General features: G+C 62.9%; 1 protein-coding gene across 1 annotated transcript; it reads right to left on the bottom strand.

Moving 5' to 3' along the window:
* Window positions 1–772: 772 nt before the first annotated feature.
* DRC3 (dynein regulatory complex subunit 3) lies at window positions 773–20,327 on the bottom strand. The gene is made up of 12 exons (XM_065897728.1): window positions 20,171–20,327; window positions 17,499–17,615; window positions 15,087–15,253; window positions 12,429–12,575; window positions 9,515–9,634; window positions 8,875–8,987; window positions 7,693–7,867; window positions 6,781–6,912; window positions 5,135–5,205; window positions 3,987–4,110; window positions 975–1,106; window positions 773–886 (listed from the first exon to the last, which is right to left on the bottom strand). Exons 1-12 carry the CDS (start codon window positions 20,325–20,327, stop codon window positions 773–775), a joined length of 1,569 nt encoding a protein of 522 aa, XP_065753800.1.
* Window positions 20,328–21,675: the final 1,348 nt, after the last annotated feature.

A 21,675-nucleotide genomic window follows, 5' to 3' on the forward strand; every position in this document is an offset into this window, starting at 1 on the left:
CTACTGAGCCCTCGTGCCTAGAGCCCATGCTCCGCAACAGGAGAAGCCACGGCAATGAGAAGCCCACGCCCCGCAACGAAGAGTAGCCCCTGCTCGCCGCAACTAGAGAAAGCCCGCGCACAGCAACAAAGACCTAACACAGCCAAAAATAAATATAAATAAAATTTAAAATATATATTTAAAAAAATAGAAAGTAAACGGTGTTTGTTGTTTCTGGGATAAAAGCCTGGGCAAGGCCACCTGATGTGCACATGACCTGCTCAGGGATCCCAAGGTCCTCCTGACAGGGCCACTCACAGGGCTCCGGACTGCAGGTGAGGTCTCTGGGTGCCTGGGCCCAGGTCAGGGAGCAGGAAGAGTGTGCGAGTTTGGGGCATAAAGGTCTCGGAGCTGCCGGGCCTTGCTCCCATTCCGGGGGCACTGGCCAGCTCCCCGCAGGCCCCCACCCCGCACCCTGAGTGTGCTTGCCAGCGGTACTGTCACATCCCCACCTCACGGGTGACGCCCAGCTGTGCTCTCAGCTGTGGAGGGTCCTTGGGTCCCTGCGGCCTCCGCCAAGGTGGGCTGGCCGGGCCCCCAGGCTGTGCTGGGAGCTGTACCTGGGAAAGGGTCTGCCCTGGGCGCCGCGGAGGGGCGGCCGAGAGCCTAGGAGTCGCTCTCAGCAGACGCCAACTGCTCAGACGCGGACACAGAGGATGGAGAAAGGTAACCAAAGTCCTTTATTTCTCTACCTGTGAAGTTCGGGGGTCGGGGGGAGGGCTGGGCCGCAGCCCTAGTCCAGGAGGTCGCTGCACTCCAGGCTGTCCAGCTCGCTCTGCACATGGTCGACGTACTGGTTGATCTCCTTCACGCGCCTGCGGTTCCTCATGATCTCGTCCTTGTGAATCTGCAGGGCAGACAGCGGCCGGCCCGTCAGGCGGGATCCTGAGCCTGCCTTCCTGACTCCGTTCCTCCCTGCCCTCGGCCGCGCTCACCTTGTCCACCAGGTGTGTGCACCAGGAGTTGACCCTGGTCACCAGCTCGTCCTCCCGATTGTCGATCTTCAGGAGGTGGATGTCGTGTGAGGCCCCGACCGCGTTAACGATTGTGTCTTTGTCGACAAAGAGCTGGGGAGCAAGGAAGAGCAGGTGAGGGCCTGGACCCACCCAGAGCGCAGAGGCTGTGGAGCCAGAGGGGACGAGCCCAGCTCCCCGCAGGCGGAGGCCGCGCACAGCTCGCATCCTGCTTCCTCGGCCCGTCTCGGGCGACCACGCCGTCGGCCCGGCTGCACCAGTGCCCGGAAGGGGCCCCCGGGTGGCAGGGCAGTGCCTGGGGGGAGCGTGCCCTCCCCAAGAGAAGGCAGGGCAGCCCTGGCCACCTTGCCAAGGGTCTCCAGTCTGACTTGCCTGAAACCTGCCCGTCGGGTGGGCAGCACGAGGCCGGCCAAGGGGCACAGGGCTCCTCTGACGACAGAAGGTCCCACAAACCAATGGGTCTCTGCTGCCCCTCATGTCAACCCAGTTGGACCTGGGGTCCCACCTGGGCTCCTGCCTTCTTCCCACCCGCTTCCCCACCGTGGACGACGCTGTGGGACACGGGCCCTGCCAGGCCCGGCTGGTTCCAGGTATTCACACGTGAACTGGCCACGTGTGCCCAGCGCGGCTGCGGGTCCACGTGGTCACTTCCCAGAGTGGGGAGGTCGTCACTGGCGGCTGCTTCAGCTTTAAGCAGAGGCGCTTCATGTCGTCAACGACGGCAAGGGACCTGAAAGCTCTGCGTTGTAGAGAGGGCACGGGCAGGTGTGTACATGTGGGTTTGTCTCTCCTTCGGGAGTGGTTAACCTAATGGTCTCCAGAATACAGTCTATGGATCTTGAAATGTTAGTGTCTCTGCAAAAAGAGTGTTCTGAGACCCTGTTACTGATACGCTCTCTGATGGTTAGAAACAGAAACCAGACTTTTATCGCCGAGGGCCTCATCTGAAAGCCCCTGTCCTGCCCGTGTCCACCACCCACACGCTCCCTGTCATCTCTGAGCCTCGGTTTCCTCGCCTGTGAGAGGGAACCACACTGACACCTATGTCACTGTGTCGGCTTGGAGATTAAAAGGGCAAATGCACGTCCAGAGCTGCTCAGGCAGCTGGCCCTCGGGAGGCCCTCGGTCCCTGTCAGCTCCTCGTGGTGATCCGCTTTAGTCAGGGCTTGCTACCGCGTGTTTTGTTGCTTAAGCGTAAGGAGATGGTGTAGCATCTCCTGCTACAGGTGTTCCTGAAGGACAGAGCTGATGGGCCCGCAGAGGGAGGGGTGTCCAGCGGGCTCTGCCGGCTGCCCCGTGAGGCCTCCAGGGTGGCACCCGATACCAGTGCTGCCCGGGAGCCTAAGGCAGCCCCTTAGCCCAGAGGCAGAGCCCCATTACCCTGGGGCCTGGGGCAGACCCAGAACGCCCGCTTTGTCTGCAGTGAGGGCTCAGTGCCCGGGCTCGGCATCTCAGACTAAGGTTTGAATCCAGACTCCTCACAAGACGAGGTGTCCTCACAACACATCTCGGGTGTTTACCGAACTTCTCTGAGACCCTGTCTCCCCAGCTTTCCCATCTGTAGACTGGGTGGGAAAGCCACTTTCAGGGGTCCTTCGGTGAGTTAAAGTGAGCCCAACCCAGTCAGCAGCCTGAGTGTCCCGGGGCGCGGGAACAGGTGTCAGATGGTGCCGTGCAGAGCCACCCTGAAAGCACCCGTCCAGGCTGCTCACCTCCCGTTGACTTCGGGGCCTCCTTTTCTGCATGTCCCAGTCCTGAGAGGTGTCACAGACCCAGGAGCCTTGCATCAAAAACTCCACGACCACTAGGTGGTCTGTCAGGCGGCTCCAGGGTGGGCTCTTGGGGGCAGCCTTACTTCAGGCTCAGGAAGGTGACCTCTCCCTGTGTCTGGGTGTTTGAGGAGGCCCTGCCACCTTTCCACTGCCCTGGCGACTGTCTCGGCCCCTGACAGAGGCTGCGGGGTTGGAACTGCTGGTCCCTGCCTGCAGGACTCCGCCAGCACCTGACAGCGGGCGTGGTGAACCCGGCACCCCGGGTGGGGGTTGACCGCGGTGGGGAAGAGGCCACTCCTGCCTTCCCCTGGGGGCCTGTATGTAGTATGAAGAGTAACCTAAGCAAGTCGACGCGAACACGATAGCTTGGAACCGTGACAGCGGCTCTGACAAGGATGAACGGCTGGGACGGAGAGACAGTGGGCCTTTGGGAAGGTGATGGGGGCGCCTCTCCAAGGAGTTGGGTGTGAGCTGAGATCTGAAACACGGGGGGTGGGGGCGGGAGGAGCCGGGTGCACGGAGGCCTGGGGGAAGGGTGTGTCAGGGCGGGGCTCGGCGGAGAATTGCTCCAGGACTCACTAGGGGGAAGGAGTCCCTGGTCTCTGGCTGCTACGTGGAGAAGAGCAGTAAGGCCAGGGTCCCGCAAAGGGCGGTGGTAGCTTGCCTTGGTGGAACGCGGAGGAGGAGAGAGGTGAGGGGGGCCGTGAATGGTGAAGGAAGGAGAGTGGGTGCCCTTCGCAGAGACACAGCCCACCCGTTGCCGGCCCCCAGCCCAGGAGACCTGGAGCCCCGCGAGCGGGCAGAGACCCCAGCAGTGCTTCCCGCCATAGAGACTCGGGGCTGAGACGACCTTCGGGGGAAATCCCGGACCTCAACTTCTATTTGTCGCTGCCTCTCTTAGAAGGTGCCAGAAGCCCCACAGAAATGAGCTTTGGGAAAGCAACCTCTCGGTAAGTTGAAAGCACTTAATTATCACAAGCTCCTCTGTAGCTGGGCTGCACTGGGTGCCCACCAGCTGCTTCGCTTGTTAGCCCATCTCGCCTGCCTACCGCCCCTCTTGCAGATGAGGAGACTGAGGCTCCGGCAGGTTTTTCAGGCTTTACGGGGGCTGCGGGGCGGGGCTGCGTCTGCCTGTCGCCCGGGCTGCCCCGCCCCCCGGGCCCGGCCCCGCCCCCGCCCCCGCCCCCGCCCCCGCGCTCACCAGACGCACGGCGTCCGGCAGGTCCTCGTCCAGCTCGCCCTTGATTATCTTCTCCCGGGTGCTGATGGCGATCTCCAGGAGCTTCTCGTGGTGGTGGTTCTCCAGGTCCCGGCACTGAGCCATCGTGCAGCGCGAGTTAAGCCAAGGCCGGGCGCGCCCTCCCCTGCGCTGGGCCCCGTGCAGCCCCGCTTTCAGGGCCCTCCGACTCGCCCGCCACGCACCCCCTCGGGGTTCCTTCTGGCCCGCTCCCCTCCAGCCCTTTCTGCCTGCAGCAGCCGGAGTCCCACCCGCCCCTGCTGTGCTGGCGGCCCTCACACTCTGTTGTGACCTAAAGGCCTCCTCTTGGAACCTCCTCTCCCCGTCCTCTGGGCATTTGCACAGGCTGCCTCCTGAGCCTGCCTGGGACGCCCTCCCCACCGTTCCAGCCCGTCCCTCTGGCCCACCCTCAGGCCCTCACTGAGTGGACCCTCCTTCAGGGAGTTTCCATAGTGCTGTCACCCAGCGGGACCGTGGGCCCAGGAGGGCAGGACTGGGGTGACTTCTGGGGTGGACTTCAGGGCCCAGAGTTCAGGTGGCAAAAGGTCAGGCGTGCCCCCAGTGTTGGTTCCTGACCTGACATTTAACCCATCTCCTGATAGATGATGTATTTGTCAGTGGCTTCAGCACAGAGGTCGCCCCACCCCCAGGGCGTGTGCACCTCCGGGGGTGGGGGGAGCGGGGGGGAGGGTGGATCTGGGGGTGTGGTCTCCTGGTGAACAGAGGCCGGGACTTGTGCTGCAAGCGGTGGCCTGCAGAGTCACCCAGTGGACATCCAGACTTCTACTCTAATAAGGCGCCTTTATGCTGAGGGTCAGGAGGTATTCCTCGAACATTCCAAGTGGTTGGCAATCTCCATCCTTTGAAGGTGGGCTTTTTTCCTTGGTGGCAGTGGGAGGGGGCAGGCATGTGACCCCACAGGGAGCCACCTGGAAGGGACCCCACTTAGTTACATCCTGCTTAGCTGTGAAGAAGCTGTGCCCTTCTGTGCCTTTTGTTTAAAATGCAGGCGCCTCCCCCCAGCCCCCTGCAGGCGGGGAGCGGTGGTGCGGGCCCTGAGAGCCCCACGACCCGCAGCGCCTCCCCGCAGAGAGGCATCAAGGAAAGGATATAGGCTTTGGACGTTTTCGACAAAGAGTCCCACCAAGTCGATAATGTTCCTTTCAAACATGTTAATAGTCTCCTGGAAATGATAAAGAACATGCATATTTAGACATGAACTCCACCAAACTGTACCAGAGCAAAAGTTCTCCTTACCACTCAGCGGGCAGTGACCGCAGACCTTGAGGGTAAAGACCAACCACCTGACCTTCCCCAAGTGGCGCTGTGAGCTGACCCTGGCTCTCGACGGCTGCCCCCAGCTGTCACCCTCCAGCCACTTTGCCTGGGTCACCCCCCGGGGCTTTAGTGTGACACCTTCTCCAGGCCTTTGCCTGTGCTGGTCTCTCTGCCAGGAGCCCCCCACCAACAGGCACACACAGAGCTCACCCCATCCTTGGGGTTCTCAGTGGCATCTGCCTCCATCACCTCCAGAGAAACGGGACGGTCGCTAGGAGCCAGGCTGCCTGCCAGCTCCCCTACTGGGTGTAACTCGGAACGTTGTTAACTTCCCTGGGCCTCAACTTCCCACCTACGAGATGGGTTCCCTTCTCATAGTATGTGTCTCACGAGGTTGTGGTGAAGCAGAAATGGGTTTCTTCACACAAAATGCTTTGCAAGGTGCCTGGCAGAGAGGAAACCCTCGGGAATGCCGGCTGTTACCCCAGGCCTCTCACCTGCAAGGCCCCCACTTCCCTCCCTGAGGGCACCCCTGTATTGCTGCATCTAGCGCTGAGCAAGGCGCCTGGGCCTCACCCAGAGGCCCTGGGGAGGGCTGCTACCCAGTGAGCCCACAGGGTGGGTCACGCCCCTGACCTACTCTAGACTCCAGGGGCTGCAGGGTGGGCCGACGGCACAGGGAATGCACCTGAATCCGAGGACTGTCTATAGACTGAGCTAATTATACATTTTTCAAATGTGTGTAAACCCTCTTGTAATGAAAAAAAATAGGGCCATTGGAAAGTACGGCTCCACTTAGTAGCTTTTTGGCGGCTAGTAAGTCAAGCACAGGTTCTGGTGAATTGCGAGATGCTGACAAGGGGGTCCTCCCGGTCGGAAAGGTTGGGGGCCGCTGCCTGAGCTTCCCGATGCCCCAGAGATGTGGGGAGCGAGCGTCTGCTCTGTGATGTGCTGGGAACCTGGACGAGGCAGGCATCGGGGAGGCGCTGGCGGGGGCGGGCCACGGCAGCAGGCGAGAGGTTCTGTTGGTCACTGCTTTGCAGGCCCCGGCCTCGGCCGCCAGCTGCCTGGTAAACAAACGCGCAGGTCTGTCTGGCCGCCCCGGGTTTCACGTAGCAGCACTTCGTTAGGCTCCTTGCTCGCCCCGAGATGCAGCGACTACAGGCTGCAGCGCCGGGAGCCTCCGTTCTATCCCGGAGTGGGGGGTGAAGAGCAGGGTGCATTTTGTTTCTCAACAGCTCCTTGGGTCTAATAAAGGACTCTCCCTGCCGCGGTTCTGCACTCTTCCTAGATGGGGAGACCGTTCCAGAGGAACGAGCTCACCTCTCATGCTGCACCAGGGCCACCTGTCATCTCAATGACTGAACAGCACCAGGAGCACAGAAAGCTTTCGTGTGACCCGCCGAGTAGCTCCCGGGAAGGTGCTCCCTCGCCAGGTTCTTGCCGTCGCGTCACGGGTGTTCCCTGGGCCCCACCTCACCTCCAGCTGCTCCACCAGCTGCATCTCCAGCGTCATGAGCACGCTGACCAGCTCCGTGATGTCCTCGCTGTGCTCCGCCATCTTTATCTCGAAGTTGGTCAGTTCAGACTCGTCTCGGATGGAGCTTAACATCTGGAAACAAAACCTGTGCTCTAGGGACCCACAGTTAAGAGTAATTCCTGAAGGGACAGGCGGCAGTTTGGTTTTGTGGGTCGGAGCTTGCATCATGGGGTCGGACTGCCCAAGTCCGAGCGTCAGCTCCACCCCCTCCACGGCGGAGGCTGTCAGAGCAGAGGCTCCACCAGCTGGTGAGTTATTAGGCGTGGAAGGAGGCACATGGACCTGAACTGGGACCCGGCTGGGTCACCGTGGGACCTCGAGTGACTCCCGTCTCCTCGGGTGCAGGGGCAGAGAGCCTGAGCTTCACGAAGCCTGGGGATGGTGCGCTGTCTGTGAGGCCCTGGCTCACCACAGGCTGACTCCCAGCCCAGCGGGGCTCTGCGGGGGAGGTTGGAACACAAGGTGGGCCCTGTCTTGGGGGAAGCCAGCTGGACCCCCGCAGCGCCCCGTGTGCAAGTAGCTGTCAGGTCCGTCTGCAATGAGAGGTGCTCGTGGGCTGGAGAGTGTGGGGGTCCGAGCCGCACCCAGTACCAGCTGTTCACTGACGAGGGGCCTGGGGGCTTGGCCGGCAGACGCAGTGTCAGCGGAGTGACCAGGCTTGACTGGGGGGCGAAGGGTGTTTGTGGTCATGGCCACCCCATCTGGAGGAAGATCAGACCCCTTCCCGGTATCAAGCCTGACCTGAAAGCAAGCGGCTTGCCCCGTGGGTCTCGGGTCGTCAGAGGCGGAGGGGCCGGGCCTCTGGCGGGTGGGCACCTGGAGGAGGGGGGAGGGGCTGGGGGCGGGGCCTACCAGCAGGTGCTTCTCCTCGAACTTGGCGATCTTGTGCTTGCCCTGCTCCTGCTTTTCCTGGACGGCCTCCTGGACACACCCCATGAAGGTGTCAAGCTCCGCCTTCCGCTTCTCCTGCTGCTTCAGGCCGAACTTGAAGATGTTCTGGCAGATGATGACGAACTTGTCCTTGTAGGTGAGTGGCCGTTAAGGAAGCTCACGGCTGCCTGGGGGGCGCACATGGGGTGGAAGCAGCTCCCGTAGCAGAGCTGCAGTTGGGATTTGGAGTATGAATCGGTGGTTGGGCATCTCCAGCCTCAGCCTGAGGGATCCAGGGAGGGTCCTGCGTGGTGGGGGTGGGGCGACAGAGCAGAGACCCCCGGGGGACCTGAAGGGGTCAGGAGCCCGGAGAGCGGGGATCGGCCAGGGAGCTGAGCAGTGTGTGTTTCTGTCTCTGGGGCCCTGTTGTCCGGGCCGTCTTTGTTGCTCGGCGGCCACAGGTGCACAGGGAGGCTGCGGAGGTCAGGGGACCGCAGGCTCGGGGCAGAGAGCCCCAGGTTTAAGGCCTGGCCCTGCAGCTGCTTCTATGGCCTCCTCGCTGCTCTGGGCTGAGGGTCCCACATCTGCAGCGCCTGCCACACGAGGGGTGCTTAGGTGCTGAGGTCAGGCGGGGCTGCAGCCTAGGGCCGGGCTGGGAGGAGAGCTGACCCCCCGCACTCTGCTGAGTGGTGGGTGTTCAGGGGCAGGTTTCTCTCTGTGACTCGCGGCCCCTGCTCAGTGTCTGCCCTGAGTCCCTCAGCCATGGTGACAAGTGCCCATCACATCATCTGGGGGATGGGATGCAGGCTTAGCCCACAGCTCCTAACTGCACAGCCTGGACAATTCACCCTCTCCAAGCTCAGCTTCCCCAGCTACGAGAAGGTAGTTGGGGTCCAGTATAGCACCCACCCCATGGGGTGGTTGAAGCAGTTTTAAATGCTGCATGCAAAGCGCACGGCAGGAGCCCACAAACAAGGTAATGAGGGTCAGAGTCACAGACACGGTCAGCCAGCCTCCATCTCTGCCAGCCTGGGCCCTGCTGACCAGATACCCGTGTGTCCCTGCGCTCACAGCCGACCTGGTTCTCGAGGCCCTGGCTGGAAGGGGAGCCCCCCCGGACTCCCGCGCCCAGGCCCTGGGGGTGGCTGTGACCTGGAAGGGTATGTCTGCACGAGCTCGCCCACGCCGGGCAGGTGGGACAGCTGGCTACCCTCCACGTCCTCGGCGTACATGCTGTCAAACAGGAAGGGGCCGTTCAGGTGCTCCACGAAGGCCGCCTGCGGTCAGAGACACGGTGGGCTCCCTGGGCAGGGCCCTGCGCTGGGCACCGGGGCCAAGGGCGCCCGGCCCTCGGGAAGGCAGGCTGGGGAAGGGCAGGCGATGGGCCCGGCACAGGTGGGGGTCCAGAGGCAGAAAACTGAAGGGTGCCCAGCTCGGTCCGGCCGGAGGTGAGGCACCACGGAGAGGAATGAGCTTTTCTGGCTGCCCCCCTACCCCCACCACCCCACCCCCGCCCCCAGGAACCAGCCAGGGGTCTTAAGGACAGGGGCTGCTCTGAGAGATGGTTCCGGCACAGAGTCCCCGGCCCTTGTGCTGGAGGGGGGCCTGGGGGCCGTGGGATGAGGAGGGGCAGGTCCGCGTGCTGCCCTGACTGAGGTTCTGGCAGCCCAGCAGCCCTGGGCACCAGCTATTCTCAATCAAAGGACAGGCTCTGGGGGCCTGGGCCCTGCTGACCTTCGTGGCACTGGCCCATGACCGGCGGCAGCATCCCGGGGCGGGGTGGGGCCTCTCACCGGTCTCCTACCTTCTGCCCCTCCAGCTCCTCCCACCGGGCCTGCTGGTCCTCCAGCTGGGCCTGCATCAGGCTCTCCTGGTGCTTCAGCTCGTCCACGCTGCACTGGTGCTTCATCTCCGCCAGCTCTTTCTGTTGGAGGATCGGGAGGCGGCATCGTCACCGGGGTCGTGGGGTCCCTCCTAGCCGCTGGCCTCTGCCGTGCCGTGGCCTCTCCAGCGTGGGCGGGGATCCGCTCCCAGCAGCCCTTGCCGAGTATTCTGAGCCTCAGGGAAATCAGTGGGGGAAGCAGCACGGGCAGGCCCGAGGGCTGTGGGACATCCTTGGGGTGGAGGCGCCCAGCGCAGACTCGGCCGCTCCCCCAGGCCTCCCCAGCCAGGCTCTGGCCCTCTTGTAGGGCTGCACAAGGGAGAGGTGCAGTGAGTGCCCGAGCCACAGGCCTAGGCATGAGGTCTCGGCCCTCGGCTCTGGGCCCTGCTCCCTCTGGCCCTCCTCCACCCGTCCTGCGTATCCCCCTGCCTGCGCTGGGGGCTGCTGGAGCCCCAGGTGACATCGCCTGTGCTAAGGCTTCAGGTACAAGCACCGCCGACCCTCTGTGCTCCAGTATCTGCTCCCCCCACCCCCGCCCCCTCCTCTCTTTTAGGACCGTGGCCTGCATGCCCTGCCCTCTCCCTCTTTTTTTTTTTTTTTTGTGGTACGCGGGCCTCTCACTGTTGTGGCCTCTCCCGTTGTGGAGCACAGGTTCCGGATGCGCAGGCTCAGCGGCCATGGCTCACGGGCCCAGCCGCTCCGCGGCATGTGGGATCCTCCCGGACCAGGGCACGAACCTGCGTCCCCTGCATCAGCAGGCGGCCTCTCAACCGCTGCGCCACCAGGAAAGCCCTGCCCTCTCCCTCTTATGCCGTAAGCCGCATGCCAGCTTCCAGGTCCCTGAATGCTCATCACATCATGAACTCTGCTGAAAACCACAGGGTTCTTCTCCACGGGCCTCCGTCTCAGCAGGACAAGCCCTGAACCCCAGCATCGCCCTCCTGCCTGTCTCCCCCCCAACACAGAAAGCCCCCCAAGCTCACAGCCCCCACCCGTTCGTGTGCTCTGCTGGGACTGTCCACCGTTTCTCAGGGCTGTGCCAGCCTTCAGGCACAGCCCCGGGCCCGATGGAAATGGGGAGGCACCGCAAGAGCCTGCCCTCAGCCCTGGTCGGCCTCGGCTGGGCCCGGCTGTCCTGCTGCCCGAGCCTGGCAGCACCAGCAGGTGAGAGGCTTGGGGCTGGCCTGGGGGCAGGCAGCAGCATGGACGGGGGTCCCAGGTGCCCCTGCTTTGCGGGGCTCTGCTCTTACAACCTTTCCCTTATTACTAATCTTGGTGCTTCTAGGCAAAGCCTCTGAGTTGCGGAAGGAGGCTTTGTTTCCCGCGGCACAACGGGGGGCCAAGCTGGGCGGCCTGCCCCCTGTGGAATCTTCTGGAGAAGAGGAGAAACTGGCTGGGGAGGGGCTTGGGAACCGTGCGGTGTCCGGCTGTGCATGTTTTTTTTGTTTGTTTTTTGGGGTTTTAAAAAATATTTTATTTATTTGGTTGCGCTGGCTCCTTCATTGCAGTACGTGTGCTCCTTAGTTGTGGCGTGCAAACTCTTGGTTGCGACATGCATGTGGGATCTAGTTCCCTGACCTGGGATCGAACCTGGGCCCCCTGCATTGGGAGCTCGGAGTCTTAACCACTGTGCCACCAGGGAAATCCCTGTGCATCCTCTTATGATGAGCGAAATACACCCTAGCAGCTCTTCGGCTATTCCAAGCATTTGAGCCCACGCTGCCTTTCAAATTATTGTCTAAATGCAAAAAGTAAGACTTGAGAGTCTTGGGACTTCCCTGGTGGTCCAGAGGTTAAGACTCTGCGCTCCCATTGCAGGGGACCCGGGCTCGATCCCTGGTCAGGGAACTAGATCCCACGTGCCGCAGCTAAGACCCGGAGCAGCCAAAAAAGTAAATAAATATTAAAAAAAAAAAAAAAAAAAAAGACTTGAGAGTCTTGGAATTCAAGATTTCAGATTCTTGTCCTGTTCTGGGACAAGAGAAGGCCATGGTCGGAGGAGGGGCAACTCTCTGGGCACCCCGCCCCCGGCTGCTCTCCGTGGAACCCCCAGGAAGACACCCGTGAGTGGAGGGCTCCACGCTTGGCAGGCGGTGTGGCAGCCAGGACGGCAGCGTCAGCACCGAGACCCGGGGCCCAGCCGCCCTCCCTGCTTCCGCTGGGCTCTCCCTGAGCCCCACATCACCTCAGGCTCCCCCCCCAAAGCACAGGCTCCTTTCTCCCAGGAAAGGCACCAGCTCCCAGAGAGAAGGGTGGGCAGGTCCCTGTCCCCCACTGCCCACGCTCAGCACGCAGGGATATCCCGGTCCTGCTGCCAAAGGCCTCGTGTCGGGCGGGGTTCTTTTTCCAGGGGGCAAAGCACCCACAAACATCATGCTACAAAGGGCGGGAAGCTCACAGCAGGGGAGCAGGATAGAGGCAGGGGCGGTCAGACCAGGCTAGGCAGTGCACTGGGGAGGGGGGCTTCCTCCCGGCCCTGCTGCCAGACCACTGGGCCCAGCTCCCCGCTCAGCACCCCGGCCGTGGGGGGCCTCTCTCTGGGGCCGGTGCCCTCGGCCCAGAGGGCGCTACCGTGAGCTGTCATGGCGTGGAGGCGAGTCCTGACTCTGCCCTGAGCTGCTGACCCCGCTAATCGCCCACCCTCACTTGGTCCCCCGACTTGTTCACCCAGAAAAGCAGACGGCGGCCTCGAGGTGGGAGGTGGCACGACAGTGACGGGGGCAGTAAAGGCACCGCGAGGAGGGCCGCCCTGCACTCCTCCTGTGGACGCGCCCCTCCCCAGACGCCGGGGCCTGCACGCTGACCCGCGGAGCTGGACGCACGAGGGCCACGCTACCATGTGGTCGTCGATGCGCCGGAAGTCCAGGTACACCAGGTCGGGGAGGTAGGCACAGATGAACGTCCTGTAGTCCTCGGCCTCGGCGACCGGGTTCCCCGAGAGGCTGAGCGTCCGCAGGTCCTTGAACCGCCGCAGGTAGATGATCTGGGGGAGAGGGGGGTCGCCTGGGTCCTCTCTCCGTCCTCTGCCCGCACTGGGCGGAGCCACGAGGGAGGAGCCATGGGCTTTGCCCAGGACCCGTGGACCTGGGTCCCCATCTCCTCTTCTTAAGGTGGGTGCAAGGATGTGGTGCATAGGTGTTGAGAGGACCAAATGCCACACGCTGTGAGGGCCTCCACCTGCTCCCGTAATGCCCTGGCTGTGCCCATTGCTGCTGCTCTCAGAACAGGTGGCCTTTTCCAACTGTAAAATGCTGTGCAAGGCCCAGTGCTCCTAAATTCAACGGAACCTGATTTACAGTTGGCCTGGACCAAGTGGGTGGCAGCTAGTGGGATGTCCACTGACGGCCGTTTATTCTTCCTATTGTTAGTAACCGGGGGAAAGTCAGCAAGATGCCTGCACCTCATCTGACAGCAACTCCTGTGCTTTCCTGAAGGAGCGTCTTTGTCATTTGTTTATTTGTTCAACAAAGATCACTAAACACCTACCAGGCCTCAGGTACGTGCCAGGCCTTAGGGACACAGTGGGAACAAAGCCCTTATAGCAGGAGCTGGCACTCTAAGGCAGGGGACAAGAATGTTTTAAAAGTAAGTAGACTCATTGCTGTTTGGTGTAAGTGCTAGAAGAACTCAACGGGGGAGGGGGTGGAGAGGGGGCCTTAGGGACCATGACAGGGGGGGTTTCAGTTAGGACTGAGGCCTGAGGGAGCAGCCAGGGAAGAGCAGGGGCCAGTGCATTCCCAGAAGCAAAACCAGCACAAGCAAAGACCCTGAGGCAGGAAAGAGCGTCCTGTACCAGGCACTCAGCAAGGCCAGGGGAGGGAACGGAGCGTCCACAGCAGGGCGGGGCGTGGCCTGAGAGCCAGTGTCCCCTCCATGCCCAGGCCTGGACCTGCGTCCATTAGACTCTGCAGTGTCCGAGGGGCAGCAAGCCAGAGGGGATCTGCTCGCTGTGGCCCTGGGTACTGGACCGACCCAGGCAGGAACAGCTCAAGACACTCAGAAAGGTTTTCACAAGCAAGATTTGGGGCTACTGGGTGTGCCCTTAATCTGAAAATTCCTGAATAAGCATCATTTCCTGCAGAGCTCTCCTGTGCCCGGTCCTGTAGCAGCCGCTCAGCCCTAACTGACTCAGCCCTCACACGGCCCTGCCCCGCAGGCCACCGCTCTCCCGTACAGATGGGCACGCAGTCCCCGGGTGCTGAGTCCCCGGCCCAAGGCCAGGCGGCCAGGAGCCCGTTAAACCTCAGCTCTCCACTTACACCTCCCTCAGCTGTCCTGTGTGCCCCCGCCCCGCAGGGCAGAGGGCAGCTGAGCAATCAGGTCTTGAACACTGGCAAGAGGTGGGCTGGGTTTACCACCTCCCAGGGGCGTGCAGGGCAAACCTCCCAGACCACACGGCCTCCTCCGGGGTCCGGCCCTCAAACACAGGTGAGCGGCCGGCACCTGATCCGCCCCAGGCCTTTCACCTAAACCTCCTGGCCCGCCCGCCCCTCTGGTCTTGGTCGGGTGGGTGAGGGCGCGTCACACCGAGGGGCACCGTGGGAGAGGCTTCTCCTGCTCTCTGTCTTGCTAGCTGTGGACGAGGAAGACTGCGGCCTGGACTGCTGGGTCACAGCCACAAGGAGCATCAGCCCAGGGCGACGCTAAGGCCGGCTGAGCCGAGAGGTGGGTCGGCCCCCTGCACGCAGCCCCCTGCTCCGGCCTCGGCCGTGGCTGTGGTGGACACGGCTGCAGCGCCCATCTCTCCCCTGCTCTCCGAGCCCCATCCTGCAGCGAGGCCGGGAGGGAGTTAACGCTGGGACGTGGCTCAGCCGCGGGGACAGGACGGGGGCTGATGCTTGGGCCCCGGCACTCAGTTGTTCACTTCTGCACGCCCGCCCAGTGGCACGGAGCCCCCATCACGCACGGCAGCAGTATCTGTCACACACCTGCACGGTGGCTGTGGTTGCCCTGGGGTCACCCAGCTTCCTGAGGTCACCCCATGGCACCCAGGGCCCTGCCCCGGCCCTGCTGCCAGCTCACAGGGAGTGTTGGCAGGGCGAGCGTCTCTGGTCTGCAGGCAAACCTCCATCCCTGCTGCGCTCATTTGTGCGGGGGTGAGGGGGTGGGTGTTCCTTCTGAAACGCAGGCCTGCCCTGGGCACACACGGCTCTCCTCCGCCGCTCTGGCTGCCTGGCCCTGGGCACCGCCCTGCACCCACGCCCCGACCCTTCCAGTGACCCGGGGCTGTTGTTGGTCTCTGTCCCCAGTGAGCACGAGCCAGAGGCCCCACGGCCGAGGGGGCCCCACCCCAGCAAATGTCTGCTGAGTGAGTGCGGGGACAGGGAAGGAAAGATCCCACCGGGGCAGGGGCACAAACGGACCCGCACGTGGGCTCTCGTGGCCTAGGCTGGTGTGTGAACATCATCCAGTCTGGAATTCTGGCCTTTCTGGGACAAGGGGAAGGTCGGAGGCTCAGCCCGCGGTCCCCCCGCCCCCCGGCACCCTCGCTCACGTTCATCATGTTGCCGATCTGGTTGTTGCCCAGCGACAGCACCTGCAGCTTGACCAGCGCGTCCAGCGAGTCGATCTTGGAGATCCGGTTGTTGAACAGGCTCAGGTCCTCCAGGTTCACCAGCGTGTCCAGCCCCTCGATGGCCTCAATGTTGTTGAAGGACAGGTCTGGAGGACGGCTCCGGGTTAGGGTGACTGTCCTGAATCCATCCCCCCCCCCGCCCCCCTGGGTCTGCTGCCACCTTCCCGGCCCTGGACTCGGGCGAAGGCTCGCGTCTGTGCGGCCCTCGTTCTGGGATGGAAGCTCCCCGGTGGGTCGGGGCAGCGCACCTTGGGGTGGGGGAGACCCGCGCGGGCCGGGCTGCCCCAAACTCCAGGCCCAGCCCCGGCTGAGACCTCAGGAGCCCCTCTAGCCCAAGTTTCTCATCTTTGGGAATAAAACTGCTTTTCTGCCACCACGGGTTTGGGGGTTTGGTTGGGGTTGGTGTCCTTGAACACCGTTGGCCCAGAGGCCCAAACTGGGAACTTTTCAAGAGCTTCAGCTAAAGCCCTCATGTGTAAAGGGGACTCAGGAAATCAGTTTGGCCTCCCTGGCACCTCAGGGGACGCTCACCCGGGACACTCTCCCTACGCCAGGCCCTCCCCGGGCGTTTCCTCGTTTGTCGTCGCCTGCATCTTAGGGCTGAGGGAGCCAAGATTCAAGGGGCCTGGTGGTCACGTCCTCACGATCAAGCGCACGTAAGGAAGGTAGGGTGCAGAGGGCGGAGGGAACGTACAGAACCGGCTAGCACGCTGGCAGAGCGGGACCTGAACCAGGTCAGCCTGCTTCCTTTCGCGCCTGCAGCCGGGCTCTGCTCTTTGCAGGCGAGCTGGTAAACGTTTAACAAGGGGGTGGGCGCGGGCAGCCCCGATCTGTAGCTCTTGCTGACTTCGGTGGTGTAAATGCCCCCACTGTGGCCAATTTCAAGCTACCAGCAGGACGGGCCTGAGTGTAAAGCTGGGACCAGATGTGGACAGTCAGCTTCTGGGGGCAGTGCTAGCCGGCTCCCGCTCGCCCCCGGCGCTGGGACAGCTGACCAGGCCACCAGCCAGGCCTGTGCGGCAGAGCACGTGGCTGGACAAAGGCAGGCTTCTGACTCTCTGAGGGGCACCTGACCTCTTGCCAGAACTTTCCGCTCCGGCTCTCTCGCCCGCCCCTCACAGAACACTGGGTATCACAGGGGCATCTCACGGGGACCCATGACCCTTGTTTTATGTCTGCGAGACTGCAGGGCCTGGGAGCTCTTGCCTAAAAGCAGGGCCTTTAGAGGGGGTGAGGCTCAGGGTCTAGGCTGACCCGCCCCCTCTCCTCCTCCAGCTCCTGGTGGTGCAGGTGGGCCGCCGAGCCCGGGACTCAGCATTAATGGGTGCTGGGCTGCCAGGAGGGCTTGTCTGGGTGAGACCTGGGCCAGGCAGTCAGGGGACCTGGCTCTGGGCTGCTCTGCTGCCGGTACGTGCGGCTCCAAGTCCACCAGCCCCTCAGCCTCTGCACCCGTGAGATGACACTGTAATCCTGCCCCGGGGGGGTTGCTGTGGTCTGGTGGCCATCCTCACAACCACAGCTGAGTGTCCTGCAAGCTGGGAGGGACCTCGATGCCCCAGGTTGCCTGTATTGGGAAGCAGCCTGACAGGATGGAGGGGATGTGGCTTTGGGATCAGACAGGTGTGGGTCTCGTCCCAGCTCTGCTGCGTCTTGGTCACAGAGCTCTGGGCGGTGCCCTGGCCTCTGGAGCCCCTAGGGTGGCTGGGAGGGCCAAAGAAGCCCTCTCAGTGGGTTCGGGAGTTCCCAGCTGGCCCCGCCCCTCGTTAGGTGCCCACTGCCAGACGTGAGGGTGCCGCCCGAGGCCGGCAGGTGGACGCAGTTCGGCAAAGCCCCTGCCGCCTTGGCAGTGAGGGCTGGACCCCTGGAGTCAGGCAGCCCCCTGCTCGCTGTGACCTCAGTTTGCTCCCGTCTACAGTGGGGTCGCTGTGCGGTTAGAAGGCCTCACACGGAAAGCGCACGGGCCGTGCCTAGCAGGTAGAAAGCGCTCAGCGCACACTAGCACGGGGATGGTTAGTTCTCGTTTGATCTGGGCCCCCCAGATAGCAGGGCCCTCAGTTATCTGTCACCCTGAGTCTAGAGTACCTAGACGGAGTCCAGGCTGCTGCCATGAGCCCTCCGGACTGGGAGGTTTGACAGCTGGGGCAGATATTCTGCCCTGCGGTGTCCAAGCACATACGTGCTGAGCTTTGCCCAGCGCAGGCCCAGGCTTCCTTGCTCCCGGCAGATGGAGCTCCTGCTGCACCGGGGCTGCCACGCGGCTGGCAGGGCAGTTTACTGGGGGGCAGCCTCGGGAGGCGTCCCTGGGGGCTGGGGGGCGCGCGGGGGCCTCACCCAGCCAGACCAGGCGTGTGAGGTTCTCCAGGCCCTCGATCTTCTCGATGATGTTGTTGTCCAGCTGCAGCTTCTGCAGGTTCTCAAACTGCCAGAGGTTGTCGATGCGGAGGATATCTGAAACGATGTTGGACACGCTTTGGCTGGTTCTGGCCCGGGTCGGGGTTAGGATATAGTTCCAGGGTCTTGGGGGCTGGATGACTGATGCTGACCGTGGGAGAGGCCCCAGAGCCCCGCTGCCTTCCCCGGAGCACAGGGAGCCCTGGAGGTGTGGGCCCAGCTCTGCGGAGCTCGGGGTCCCTGTTGGTGCTGCCGTCCGGGGCCACCACAGGGCCGGGTGGGCCCGCGCAGGGTGGAGGGGGGCAGGCCCTCCAGGGCGGGAACTCACAGGGCCCCCCCTCGGAACACCTGGGCTCAGGACACAGGGCACGGGCAGGGCCCCCCAGGGTGACAAATAGAACTGAGGCTGCAGGGGTGGCCAGTCAACTAGTGGAGCCGTTTGGAGGGTGCTCTGGCCACATGGACGGAAATAGTTAATGTCTGTGCCCACTGACCCTGCAATGTCTCCACCTGGAATCACACGCCGTGCCAGTGCCCGAGGATGAGGCCCCGAATGTCCACATACGGGGAGGGGATGAATCGCCCCACAGAAGCAGATCCTGACGTCACTGAAGTGCCTGACCCCACGGCCGCTGAAGACCCCCCCGCCCCACCCCGGCCAGGCAGCCGACCCATCCCCTTGCTCCTGAGCCAGGCGGAGCTTGGTCTCTGTCTCGGCTGCCAGGAGCTCTGAGTAATGCTTAGTGTGACAAGCACACACTGTGTGTGTAAAACTCTAGAGGCCTGACCTTGTCCCCGGTTCTCTTAGAAACCACAGAGAGCTGTTGTTTACATGCCCCTTTTTCTATGTTTGCTTCTGTAATGATTCCCAAAACATAAAGTTAGAGTATGCCCATTAAAAGAACTGAAATAATATAGAAGTGAAAGGAGTAAAAAAAAAAAAAAAGAAAAAAGCCCTTAATAGCCACACATTCGGGGCAGCCGTTTCAACATTTATTCAGACAGGCAGGCACCCCTCCCAGCTGCCCACCGCAAGCTGGGTCTCGGTGGGGGGGTGGTGGGCAGCATTTCTCTGACCCAGGGCCCTGTGCCTCCCGGTCCCCAGGGCTGCCTGGGATGGAGTTTGTTCCCCAGCTCTGTGGTCACGTTTCCTGGAATGACAGCAGCCCCACCTGTGCTTCTGGGGCAAGGCCCAGCCCCGCCCCCGGATCTCCTGGTCTGGATTTTCCTTCTCTGGCCCTGGCCTTAGACCGACGGCCTTGGCTGTGATTGACCGTGCAGACACCAGCCCTGGGCAGCTCCCCCACTCCTGGGCGCCCTGCCTGGCGCACCTGTGTGCTGGCTCTGCTCTAGGCCTCAGCAGTTCACGTGGAAGAGCCCGAACGACACGAAAGAGCCAGATGTATCTGACAGCATGACAGGGCTGCCCAAAAAGCCCATTCAATCTTCAACACAGACACGGGACCTGCCTCTGCTGCCACCGGCTTGGTGCAGCCTGTTGTCACGGCTCCCTGTCCCTCCTCTGCTCAGGACCTCCCTGGGCTCCTGCCTCACTCACTCAGAGCCAGACGCCTTCTTTCGGCCCCCGAGGCTGATACTAGCTGATCCCCGCCCGACCACACTGCATCCCACTCCCCTTTTCTCCTCTCTTGCCTCTACTTCTTTCAACAGCGCATGTGTCCCCCTCCCTCGAAGGTCAGCTCCACGAGTCCCTGGTGCGCAGAGCAGCGCCCTGCACGGGACAGGCATCCGCTATGTAGTGGGGGCGGGGCAGCAGAAGGTCTGAAGACCACTCCGCCTCCCCTTTAGCCCTTTCCCGCCGAGAGCCTCAGGGCCCTCCCTGCTCTGGGCGGCCTGCGGGCTCCGTGAGGCCGGGCCGGGCCTGCCGTGCACACCACATCCCAGGGCTGACTCAGTAGCCCCTCGTGGTCACTGGGTGACCCGGCAGGCCAGCGTGGAGGCCCAGGACACAGCAGGAGCGTGAATCAGCCCGGTCCCTCTGCTGTGACCGGACATGAGGGGTCACGGGACCCTCGCCCACCCGTCCTGCTTCCTCACCTATACCCTCCGCCTGACTCGCGGGCCTCCTTTAGTGAGCCGGGCACTGGGCCTGTGCCGTCTGGTCTCATCTTCCCAGCCAGCGCCTGAGACACGGATTCCAGTCACCCCGGTTCACAGGTGGGGTGCTGAGGTCCTGCCTGATCCCAAGCCACATCTCCCCCCAGGCTGTCCTGTGACCTGGAGGGGACCCCCCCCTTCTGTTTCCAGTCCCTCCTCTGAAGCTGCTCCCCCAGCACATGGCCCTCCCCCGACCCCGCACCTTCCTGGCCACGTGGACCACCGTCCTAGGTCCCCCCACCTTTGGGGACCAGCGTGGCCTCTGGGGGTCACTTAAGACTTGGAACGGGACGATGTTACCTTGCTTTGTTCTTACTCAGAATTGGGGATGTTGTGGCTGTTCAAGTGCTACCCACACTTGGCATCAGGCTCTAAAACCGCCCGTGCTGGTACCGCACCTTCCGACCCAGGCAGCCCGAATGTGACCGCGGGCCACGGCCCACGCATGGAATCGGGGACCCCTGCGCCTGCCCCGCCCCACCCAGGATACGCACTCTGGAAGTCCAGCTGCAGGGACAGGACGTCCTTGAAGAGGATGCCCTCCTGCTTGGCCAGCCGCCTGGCCTCGTCTCGCAGGCCCTGCTCCCCAACGGCCAGCTTGAGCATCTCATCATCCATCACCCTGGGCTCCATGTTGCACAGCCGGTTCATCCTCCCTGGAAAACACCACGTCCCTCGCCCAGGCTGCTGCTCCTGCCTCCCTTTGAGGGCGGGGTCTGGCTGGGGTCCTTCCACGGCACTCTGAAGGCGGCCCCCTCCCGCCCTTGGCTGCTGTACCCGGGCTGCTCCGGGGCCTCTCTGGACCCCCGCCCGCCTGGCCCCACGAGCAGGCTGTGTCACCACCCCGGCCCCGGTGTCCACACGGCTCTCTTCAGCCTGTGGAGCTCAGCTGTGCGCACAGCCGTGGCCGCCTCAGGCCTCTGGCTTTCTGCGCCTGCCCTCGTCGGGTTTCTTGGCACCAACCACCGACCACAATCCTCGGAGGCCCCCCTTCCCTGAGAGCCTCACCCCCTCCAGGTGGCCATGTCTGTAAGCTCCCCGCTCTCAACCACAGCTGCCCAGTGTGTGGCCACTGGTGGACACCAACCCAAGCTGATCATTCGTGTCCCCCTCCCCCCCAAGAGACGTGAGCTGCGGCTGGAGGACAAAGTGCCCATCAGAGCTGGCCAGGTGCATGGTGAGTGAGAGAGTAAGAGGGCCTGGGGCAGACGGACAGACAGAAGCAGAGATGGGAATCTGATCCAGCAATAAAGGTGAAAGGATGGACAGACTGACACAGAGGCTGCCTTCTCCTCGCTGGCTTCCTGGCCCCTCCTGTCCCGACCCCAGGCCCCGGGAGTGTCCTGACTTCGCACATCAAATCCTCTTTTCCTTAAACTAACCCCAGGAGGTGTCTGTTGCTAATGGTCCAAAGAGATCTGGCTGAGACGCTAAGGGGGGTCTGTGGGGTGGGTCAGTCATGGGTGGACCTGGGCTGCTGTTCGTGGCCGGACAGAGCCGTGGCCCTGGGCAGCCTGACCTCACTTCATCGTTGCCAGCCGTCTTAGTGAGAACACCCAGAAGGGCTGGACCCTGCAGGAGGGCGCGTGCCACCGGAAACTCCCCGATTCTGCCTCCAAACCCTCTGCAAACTCAGTTCTCCCCCTACTTTCCACCCCGTTCTCACCTCCCTGCTGGCTTCACCTTCTGCCTTGGCCCCTGCGTCCCCACAGCCAGGCCTCCCTGCCCCACTGGTCCCTGATGCTGGGCAGCCCCGCGTTCTGCCTTTCATTCCACCGAGCGCTACTGGGGACACCCCACGAACCAGGGTAGGCCTAGCCATCCTGCACCTGGTCTCCAAGACTGCCCACCTCCCCTCCCCGTGCCGTGCAGCTTATGCAAATATGCATCTCCTGTTTCTGGAGTGTCCATGACCCATGGTCCCAGGGCCTTTAACTTTCACGCGGTCTTTCCTCCTGCCCCCACCTCCACCCCCCCCCCCCCGCCCCCTTCTCCTCCG

This window comes from Phocoena phocoena, chromosome 19, assembly GCF_963924675.1.
Source record: "Phocoena phocoena chromosome 19, mPhoPho1.1, whole genome shotgun sequence".
NCBI classification, from domain to species: Eukaryota; Metazoa; Chordata; class Mammalia; order Artiodactyla; family Phocoenidae; genus Phocoena; species Phocoena phocoena.